This window comes from Cebidichthys violaceus, unplaced genomic scaffold (assembly GCF_023349555.1).
Source record: "Cebidichthys violaceus isolate CVI_PGR_0920_01 unplaced genomic scaffold, fCebVio1.0.p SCAF_6, whole genome shotgun sequence".
NCBI classification, from domain to species: domain Eukaryota; kingdom Metazoa; phylum Chordata; class Actinopteri; order Perciformes; family Stichaeidae; genus Cebidichthys; species Cebidichthys violaceus.
This window is the reverse complement of record NW_027176816.1, coordinates 15,938,715-15,949,657: the sequence shown is the minus strand read 5'-3', so window position 1 is coordinate 15,949,657 and position 10,943 is coordinate 15,938,715. Positions and strand designations below refer to the sequence as shown.

Below are 10,943 nucleotides of genomic sequence, written 5' to 3'. Positions count from 1 at the left end.
GACAACGTCGGGCCAGCGAAGGCCCTATTGAGATTCTAAGGGGTATTATTATTAGGGCCCGAGCCACCGACAACGTCGGGCCAGCGAAGGCCCTATTGAGTTTCTAAGGATTATTAGGGCCCGAGCCACCGACAACGTCGGGCCAGCGAAGGCCCTATTGAGATTCTAAGGGGTATTATTATTAGGGCCTGAGCCACCGACAACGTCGGGCCAGCGAAGGCCCTAATGAAATTGTAAGGATTATTATTATTAGGGCCCGAGCCACCGACAACGTCGGGCCAGCGAAGGCCCTATTGAGTTTCTAAGGATTATTAGGGCCCGAGCACCGACGAAGTCGGGCAAAGGCCCTATTGTAATTCAAAGAATTATTATTAGGGCCCGAGCACCGACGAAGTCGGGCGACGGCCCTATTGTAATTCAAAAAATTATTATTAGGGCCCGAGCCACCGACAACGTCGGGCCAGCGAAGGCCCTATTGAGATTCTAATTAGGGCCCGAGCCACCGACAACGTCGGGCCAGCGAAGGCCCTATTGAAATTGTACTGGTTTTTATTAGTATTAGGGCCCGAGCCACCGACAACGTCGAGCCAGCGAAGGCCCTATTGAGTTTCTAAGGATTATTAGGGCCCGAGCACCGACGAAGTCGGGCAAAGGCCCTATTGTAATTCAAAGAATTATTATTAGGGCCCGAGCACCGACGAAGTCGGGCGACGGCCCTATTGTAATTCAAAAAATTATTATTAGGGCCCGAGCCACCGACAACGTCGGGCCAGCGAAGGCCCTATTGAGATTCTAATTAGGGCCCGAGCCACCGACAACGTCGGGCCAGCGAAGGCCCTATTGAAATTGTACTGGTTTTTATTAGTATTAGGGCCCGAGCTACCGACAACGTTGGGCCAGCGAAGGCCCTATTGAGTTTCTAAGGGGTTTTATTATTAGGGCCCGAGCCACCGACAACGTCGGGCCAGCAAAGGCCCTATTGAGATTCTAAAGATTATTTTTATTCTTCTGATTTTGATTTTTAAACTTTGGGCGCATATTTGGGATACTTGCCAGGCATGAAAACTCACCAAATTTTGCAGACTTGTCAGGCCTGGTGAAAATAGAGGTATGATATAGGTTTCATATATATGTGAAAAGAAATGGCTCTCTAGCGCCCCCTACAAGTTGGACCGGCGACGCCCCTCGGCCAGTATGTCCGATTTACTTGAAATTCGACACACATGTCCAGATCCACTAGCTCTAAAAAAAAGCCTCTCAGACCCCTAAGGTCCGCCTACCAAAATTTTCCGCCATCTTGAATTTTGTGAAAAACACATTTTTGAGAACTCCTCCTACACACTTGGTCCGATTGCTACCAAATTTTCTGTGGATCATTATTAGATCAAGATACGGACCAATGAACTTCTTGAGGCGTGGCTTGTTTTTCAATACACATAACTTCTCAACCGTGTATCCTAAAATCACCAAATTTGCAGTATTTGTGCATATTGCATGGTGGAACATACCCTGCAATTTTCATTCCATTCAACCAATAGGGGGCGCTACAGTATTTCACTCAATTTCAGTTTTTTGGTGATTTTTCATGTTTTCAGCCTTTGTATTTTAACAAACTCCTCCTAGAGAATTCATGCAATCAACTTCAGATTTGGTTAGGATGCTCTTAAGACCTTTGTGATGAAAAGTTATCAAAAGCTAGAGTTTTCATCAAAGAACCTTGACGTGGCGGGGCGGCCATTTTGCCTCATTGGCTGGGAAAAAAGAAGTTGTTATAACTCCAAGGTACATTATTCAATCTGCACGAAATTTCTTATGCATGATGCTACTTCAACTCTTAGCACATTTCAATTGAAAAATGTTCAATAACTCATAGTGCCATCTACTGGCAAAAGGAAATGTCATATTTTATACTTTTATTTACTCCTCCTAGCCAGTTCACCAGATCAGTCTGAAATTTTGTAAAGATAGTCTTAACACGTTGATGATGCACCATCATGAATATTGGGAGTTTTCGTTGAACGCTGTTGCCGCGGCAACGCATCATTCGCCATGAAAAAGTAGGCTGATGGATCAGTGGCTTGCGATGCTCAAAAACTCATGGAACTTTATACATGTGTTATAGGTAATGGGAGGACATATTTTATATGGGTGTTTGGCTTGGCCGTTTTAAATTGCCTCCATAGCGCCCCCTACAATATTTCAAAAGAGCAGCCCCAGCGCTACGTTTGAGGTACCTGTATGGTAAACTTGGTAGGATTATGTATCTCACATGACCATGTCATGACCATTTTAGAGCATGACCATGCTCTAAAATGTACCAGAAGTCGGCCATTTTGATTTTTGTGTCATTTTTCAATAGATTTAGGCTTACTTTTAGTCGCTATACTTTAACGAACTCCTCCTAGGGACTTTGTTGGATCCACTTCAAATTTGGTCAGTACAGTCTCAAGACCTTTGTGATTAAAAGTTATCAAAAGCTTTACGTTTGACGGAATGGCTTAGCCGTAGCGGGCGGTTACTTTACGTGATTCCCCACCAAAGAAGCTGATGTAACTCAGCCGGACTTGTTCCAAACAGTCCCAAACTTCACATGGTTGATAACACTCATGGCCTGAGGATGTTTACAAGCTAACTTTCAGTAATACTCACAGCGCCATCTGCTGGCAAAGGGAAATCTGCGTTTTCTGACAAACAGCATCCAAATTACATGACATTTACACATTGTGCTTTCCAGTTCATATAAAGCAACATAATGCATGTTTGCAGGTCTTCTGTAGCGCCACACAGCAGATAAAGGAAGTTGTGGATTATTTGCATAGCATCATTTCCTGAGTCACGCGGTCCAAGCAGAAAAAAAGCATCGGACTCGTAGGCGTGCTGTCCGACTGTCGCAGACATTCTCGGCCGCATACGTTGGAGTCCCGCCGGCACCCCCGACGTGCGGGAGGAGGCGAGGGCCCGTTCATCGCTGCTCGCAGCTTTAATTTATATTTTTATTTACTCCTCCTAGCCAGTTCATCGGATCAGTCTGAAATTTGGTAAAGATAGCCTCAATATATTGATGATGCATCATCATGAATATTGAGAGTTTTCATTGAAAGCTGTTGCCATGGCCCGTTCAAATTGTCTCTCCAACAAGAGCACAGGTATCAAACTGACTCAGATGTGTTTAATTGAATAAATAGTCTTAGTCCCCCCATGGGTGTGGTTACAACTACAGGATCAATGTACCTCTCATGCTCAGCAGACTACAACTCCAATGTGACCAAACAGTGATACAAGTACATATTAAAGTCTGACATCCCACCAACAGCTATAAAATAATGTCGGACTGCATACAATAGCTGGAGAAGAACAAAGCCATATATGTTGGTCACAATAATACCATGTTTACCTCTGACATGCCAGCCCATGTCTATATGGAATCTCTGACATGTGTACATAAGGAAGGGTACTCAATGCAGGCTCATCAGCAGAGCATCAATTTGCTCACATACAATACAACACAGCATTTAGCCACTATTTGAACTCCCTTAGTTGGCAATGCTCCACACCACACCCAAAATTAAATTAAAACTAGACCTGGATTAAACTATGCTATTTTACAGTGCTACTTCACTTTTCACATGTACCAACTACTGTTCTGAGGCATTGGACTCCATGAAGGAAATGCCTGTTACAGGATGATGCCATAGGCAACAGAACCAATCTTAATGGGGGCAACACTTTGTCATTGGTTTAGACATGTGGACAACATCTGGGTCAAAATAAAAGCCTAAGAAGTGCAAACTGTCACAGAACAAGTTCACACTGGAGGACATTAGAGACAAAAGACTGGATTTCTTGCACCGTTGAGTAGACTTGAAAGAGGACAGAAGCCATGATGACACCCTCTCATACATGGGAATTGGGGATGGTTAAAATCCTTTATCACTGGGCCTGCGTGCTAGAGGTACTATGGTTAAAGCAAAAGTGGGAGAGACACCTAAAGGAACTTCCCAAACTGGGCCTTTGTCGAAGCAAGAATCATCTTATCTTAGCGGATACAATATCTGGACACAGCGAAGTATGGACCAACTCTGGAAAATACTGCTTCCCTCCAACCTTAAAAGAACTCTATGGTGAGAGCTGTGTGGAGGTAATACCGGCCCAGACTCTGAATTTCGAAGGAGTTTGATTGAGTCAGAGTCTGGGCCGGGATTGTCTGCAAACAGCTCTCACCTCTGACGTCACAAGCTAACATGGAGTGAACTGAGCTGAAATGGTGCCGGGTAGCAGTGCAACTAACAGCGCTAACAATGGCAACAGCGCTGATAGGGCCAACTGTGAATCCACTAGTATATATCTTTGCATAGCATAAATATTTGTTTGTTGCTATATTCATGTTCGGAATGTCTTATATAACTTATTTTAACCTCATCTCATTTGAATCTAGCCATTTGCTGTAAAGTGGGTTCAGATCTTTGGGACGTCCTGCTCCAGAGTTTACAACGGGGATCCTATGACAGCCCCCATGCGTACAAGTGTGCTAATGAGGGAAGAGTTTGTAATATTGATGGAAGGGAGAATGAGATGCCACAACTCTGTCCATGTTACTATCCTGTTGGGTAAATCACACTTTGTCCAGCATCACTGGGTGCCAAGCTTAACTGCTTTGACCTTCTTCAGATCTTAGTCTTTCAATAGGGCAGGGACCGCTAAACTAAACAAAAATTTAGCTAAATGATTAAGTATATATATATTTTTTTATTATTTGTTTAACTGTGCCCTATTTATCTAGTTTTAGGATTTGAGTCTGGATCTGATCACATTTTAGGTCACATTTATGCAGAAATACAGAAAATTCTGAAGGGTTCACAAACTTTTTGTAGTACTGTAAATGGTGCATTTGTCATCTTGGCTAAAGGAAGGATCAAGTAACACTAGATCTATTCATGATAGGAGGTATTGAATTTACCTGCTCATAATCATCATTGCAGAGTCTGTGCAGCTTCAATCCTTTTTGCATACTGATTTGTGTATTCTCCTCCAACCATTTCCAGGTATATATGTATGACATCTGCTGTCATGCATTCTCAAGTTCATGGAAATGAACACTGGGGGTTTGTTGTTAAGAGCATCGCATTGCTTAACAAAAGGCTGAAGCTACTGAGTTCATGTCAGAATGCTGAAAGGTAATTACAACAATAAAACATTTTCTTGCTTCTCTGTGTTATCTGGGAGCTTTTCTACATGCCTTGCCTCAATGCACAATTTTAGAACAAGGCTGCAACATCAAAAGAGATATAAGTGAATGCACTGTATCACTTCTAAGCTGTAGGGAGAGGTTAGATGATTTTTGCATACTGATTTGTGTATTCTTCTCCATTAGGTATTTCTGACAACTCGTATGCGCTCCCATTTCATGTTTCACATCAGATTGGTAAACGGTAGGCTAACTAGCACAATGAAACACTTATTCGTGTCTCTGTTTCTCCTGGGAGCTTTTCTACATGCCTGGGCTCAATGCACTGTCTCAGCCTCAGAGTTTCAGCTGGAAGGAGATTATTTGTTGGCTGGACTTTTTGACATTCATCATGATAGTTCCGCTGTTAAACAACACCGTCCAGAAGCCATCGACTGCTCGAGGTGAGTCTTACAATAAGTCTGAAAGAATATCTTCTGAGGTTGAAAATAATTACTGCCTGGTGTCAACACATGACGGCTTACACATTCAAGTTTTAACTTAGCTTTCAGGTCAGTGGAAATAGCTCGTAACATTTCCCCAAGAACTATTTAATCAATTACTATATTATCAAAGAACATCAAGTCTGCATTATTGACCTCAGTCCATGTTCCATTAAAATCTTGTTATACATGTCTGTACAGGCAGTAAATAGTGAAATTCTCACATTCTCTCACTGTCCTTCCTCTATCCACAGTAAACCCTTCATTCGGTCAAGTTATCGGAGGTTTCAGTTGATGAGATTCTCTGTAGAGGAAATCAATAACTCCACCAAACTCCTGCCAGATGTATCTCTGGGCTATGAGATATTTGATCACTGCTCAGATATACACAATTTTCCAGGCATCTTTAAACTCCTCTCAGTCGACGGCTTGATCCAACCTTGGGGTGAACCACACAAGAATGTGTCTAAACTAATGGCAGTGGTCGGCACTTATACAAGCACTCAAGCCCTGAGTGTAGCCCCACTGTTCATGATGGATCTCATTCCTATGGTACATTTTCCAGATACATCAAGTGATAAAAACAGTCTTACATACATTTAAACAAATTAAAACAGCTTTTAAATTGGTCACTAAAATAATGACAATTTCTTTATAACTTTCAAAATATACTGTATATGTTCTTATCAATTTATTGTAAACTGTGTTTTAATGTTACATTTGTGAATTTGAAAATGATAATTTTTTCCATTACTCTTTTGACAGGTCAGTTATGGAGCTGCTAGTTCAGTCTTTTCAAGAAAACAGAATTTCCCGTCTTTCCTACGAACAGTACATCCCAATAAAGACGTAATAGAAGTGATCGTTAATATTATGCAACACTTCAACTGGCGCTGGGTTGCATTCCTTAACATTGATGATGATTATGGAAACGATGGCCGGGAATTGTTCATAAAGAGGATTAAGGACACTGACATTTGCCTGGCATACACCAAAGGCCTCAATCAATATACAGAATACTCCAAAATATTCAGACAGATAGAGGCACAGAGGATAGGTATCATTATTTTTTTTGCTCCTGAATGGACTGCTAAAGCTCTCATTGACAAAGCAATACAACTAAATGTCACCAAGAAGGTGTGGATAGCAGTGGATGCATGGTCCTTAAACAAAGAGCTCCCCAAGAAGGAAGGAATCAAAAATATTGGGACTGTAATTGGGGTTTCTGAGCCAAAAGTGACAATACCTGGTTTTAGTGATTTTATCTATTCTTCCAAAAGCCAGCCCTATTGTGAAAATGCAAAACAAAATATATTGTGTAGTCAGGTTTGCAACTGCAGCAGCCTGAGTGCAGAAGAAATCCTTGCTGTGGACCCATCTTTTAATTTCCCTGTTTATTCTGCTGTACATGCCATCGCTCATGCCTTGCATAATGCCTTGCAATGTGAATCAGGCAGATGTAATCGCAATATTACAGTGTACCCACACATAGTAAGTATACACATAATCTGATAATTCATTTAATTTGTTCTCACCATCTGAATCTTGTAAATATATCTTACAGACAAGCTTATTTCAAAGTGTGACATTTATAGGCTAAAAACCTACTGAATCATCACCTAATAATGTTCATTGTAAACAAATGCAAGTTCTTTGAACTTTGTGTACCCACATCAGGTTCTGGCAGAGCTGAAGAAGTCAAACTTTACACTTTTAAATCAAAGTGTTACATTTGATGAGAATGGCGACCCCAACTTTGGATCCTATTCTATCGTTTTCTGGAACCAAAGTGGAGATGCAGAGGAGATCGGCTTTTATAATTTTCCCCCAAAGTTCAATTTCTTCATCAACGTCACCAAAATTCAGTGGTACACAAAGGAAAAAGTAAGTTGTTTTTCCCTAGGAATAATTTATACGCTATATGTTGATTTAAAAATATTTTGTTTTGTTTTCCCACTTCTGCAATGATGTATGTGTGGATGAGTGCACATGTATTTAATACACAATATCATGAACATCAACCAATGGTGGTTGTTCATGGTGTCATTGGCAGGGACGTCTAGATGTTATGTTCAGTGTTGAAGGCATATTACAAACTCCATTTAGAATATTTAAAAGCTGTATAGGCCTAAATACCGCCACTTGTCTATAATTTGCCTCCAACCTCTTACGGTGTTATCTTGCACTTTTCCTTACTTGTCTGCTAAATCATTGTCTTGTACAGGTGCCTACTTCATTTTGTTCCCAAGAATGTGATGTAGGATTTGTTAAAAAGCAAGATGGAATCCACAAATGCTGCTTCAATTGTGAAATCTGTCCTAAAGGAACTTATATGCACAAAACAGGTAAATTATTTTATATGAAAGGAAGAAAACAAGTACAAGCAGTGCTGTCATTCTGGTCTTGATGTGAGCCAATTTCAGACTTTTAAACTTTGTTATGGCTTACTGGGAATCCCTATTGGAAGCGAGACAGAAGCAACATGTAAGCATTCTGTCATCCAATCCACACTGACTCCATCTTCCCTCCTGGGAAGTTGAGTGGACACCAGCTGGCTAACCTGTCTTTACCAGAGTAGGGTGTGTCTGCAGACTGGACACTCTAAGAGGGCGTGGTAATTGTCAAATATTTTTTCAATTTGGGCATTACAATCCTCTGTCAGCCAAAACATAATTTCACCAACAGGCTGCCTGAACCACAAGCAGTTTTTAATTTAGCCAATCATTTTACAGAAATATAAGGAGGTAGGTACACAAACATCTCATGCTCCATGCATTTGTTCAATATGGTTTAGGCCTATAATACTGGGATTTCTGTTTCGCAGACAAAATAGCTTTTTGCTTCATTTGATTCAACCCAAGAAGTTTTGATGATGCAGCAAGCGAACAATAAATATTTGTAAGATCGTTATTGTAAAATAACGATAGCCTTGGGTTTGCAACTTTCAACTGTCTGCGTATATAAACTCATTGATCAAAACAGAATATAGTAACTATATACATAACATGTATATATAACCTACTCACAATATAGTGCTGCAGGAATAAACTTTATTGACAAAATGTTTCTCTCATGTTAAACAGAGGACCCCTACAAGTGCATCAACTGTAAGAAAACAGAATGGTCTGCAGCAGGAAGTACATCATGTACTCTGCGGGTGGTGGAGTACATCCCATTCACAGACAGCGGGGCTATACTGATCATGGTCGGAGCCTGGGCCTTGGTGGGCCTCACACTAGCCATGTCCGTTCTCTTTGCCATCAACTACAACACACCTGTTGTCAGATCTGCTGGGGGACCAATGTGCTTCCTAATTTTAGGCTGCCTGAGTCTGTGTAGTCTTAGTGTGTTCTTTTACTTTGGTAAGCCAACCACTTCCTCTTGTATCCTAAGGTTCTTACCATTTCTTTTGTTTTACGCAGTTTGTCTAGCATGTTTTGTTGTGCGCTCTTTTCAAATTGTTTACATTTTCAAAATAGCCGCCAAGTTCCGCAAGCTCCACAGTCTGTGGATGACATACCATGGACAGTAGCTGGTCATCACTGTGGCATTTGTTACTCAGGCACTCCTACTTCTTTTTGGCTATATTTTTGCCCCTTCCAAGCCCTACAATGAAACATGTTGGTACCCAGACAAAATCATACTTGGTTGTGACATTAATCTGAAAGCACTATTTGGTCCTGTGGTTTTACTTTTATCTTTATGCTCCCTTTGCTTTATTTTCTCATACATGGGAAAAGACCTTCCTAAAAACTACAATGAAGCCAAATCAATAACCTTCTGCCTGCTCCTGCTGATCCTCACCTGGATCATCTTTGCCACTGAATACTTACTTTACCATGGCAAGTACATCCAAACACTTAACGCACTGGCAGTACTCTCCAGTCTGTACTCCTTTCTGTTGTGGTATTTCCTCCCAAAATGTCACATCCTTCTTTTTCAATCATACAAAAACACACAGGAGTACTTCCAAGGTCTTATTCTGAATTATAGCACCAGACAGTAGCTACCAGTAAATGTGTGTCGTCTGTTTACAGAGGAAGAGATGTGCTTCAGGAACTCCTCAATACTTTCAATTAAATCACAATAATTCGTTTTTTTAGAGTAGAAAAGTACATAGTACTTTAAATCTGTCCCTGTTTTGTTGTACCCTAATTAGGTTGATTGTTTATTTAGTTGTTTTACTCAGGGGTGTAAGAATCTTGAAATTAACTGTAACAATATACATGCTAAGGGCTCTGTGGCACTGTATACACTGATAGGTACTAAATGATAACATTAACATGTATATATAACCTACTCACAATATAGTGCTGCAGGAATAAGGTATATTTGGTGGCCAACCCGGAAGTTAGCATCCTCCTGGTTCACTTTAAAAAGAGCCAATGGGATTTTTCCATTGAATTTTGGATTACTGCAGAAAATAACCTCTGAAGCAAACAAAACTTTATGATACTTACACATTTTGTTCACCAAGATAATCTTCACAAATGGACATCACTTTTATTAATTTTTAAGCATAAATGCAATCACCAGAAGTAAAAAGCTAACGTTAGGCAATAAACAAACTACACAATGGTCGCGTGACTTCTTATCAAAAAAGATAAAAGCGTGATAACATTTAGTAGTCTTACTAAATTTAGTAATTTAAGACATAAAAGCTACAACATACACAAGCGGGGTATTTACTTACGTACTTTATGTCATAGAACAAAACTTTAACATCTTTTAAGCTTGTGACCTTATTTCAGGCATCTAACACAACAAAAAAAATGTAGAAAGTAATATCGTTAAAAACTAAATACCCACCATACAATAATCTGTTAACTGACACTGTCACTACATATGTGTTCTAGATGTTGATATGACTATTGTCTGATCCGAGCTGCCATGCAATGTCTATGAAAAGCTGCTACGAGCCCAGCGAGCTGCAGCCATTTAAGTCTGTGGCAAAGTGTGGCCAAACTAAAGGTTGGGGATAGTTTACCTTTTGGGGGGAAATTTGAGCCAGAGACTATCCGCAGCCAATTAGTAAACAGAGTCCTGTGACATGTTCACCTATGTTACAAATAATTTCTTCCCTCCTAAACACGAACACTCCTCCTGGCCGCTCCTAACAGCTACCAGCTAACAGAGCTAACGGACTGACAGACACAAGGAACAAAAGCAGATGACCCGACAATAAGAGAGGGAACACACAGACTAAATACACAATGTATTAATTAACTAATTAAACACAGGAGTGAAAGAAAACAGACAGAAAAAAGACAAAGGCA

At 40.6% G+C, this 10,943-nt stretch overlaps 1 protein-coding gene across 1 annotated transcript; it reads left to right on the top strand.

Annotated features, from left to right (window-relative positions):
* Positions 1-5,446: 5,446 nt before the first annotated feature.
* Positions 5,447-9,278, top strand: LOC137889106 (taste receptor type 1 member 1-like). Its single transcript, XM_068732738.1, has 6 exons — positions 5,447-5,628; positions 5,922-6,219; positions 6,433-7,158; positions 7,345-7,551; positions 7,892-8,012; positions 8,751-9,278. Exons 1-6 carry the CDS (start codon positions 5,447-5,449, stop codon positions 9,197-9,199), a joined length of 1,983 nt encoding a protein of 660 aa, XP_068588839.1. The 3' UTR covers positions 9,200-9,278.
* The last annotated feature ends 1,665 nt before the right edge of the window (positions 9,279-10,943 follow it).

What these genes read in the sequence shown, in the direction of transcription:
- LOC137889106 (XM_068732738.1), top strand. Translation starts at nt 5,447, where the DNA reads ATGAAACACTTATTCGTGTCTCTGTTTCTCCTGGGAGCTTTTCTACAT. An exon ending in GAAGCCATCGACTGCTCGAG is followed by an intron (nt 5,629 to 5,921) that starts GTGAGTCTTACA and finishes CTCTATCCACAG; the next exon opens with TAAACCCTTCATTCGGTCAA. An exon ending in AACTTATATGCACAAAACAG is followed by an intron (nt 8,013 to 8,750) that starts GTAAATTATTTT and finishes CATGTTAAACAG; the next exon opens with AGGACCCCTACAAGTGCATC.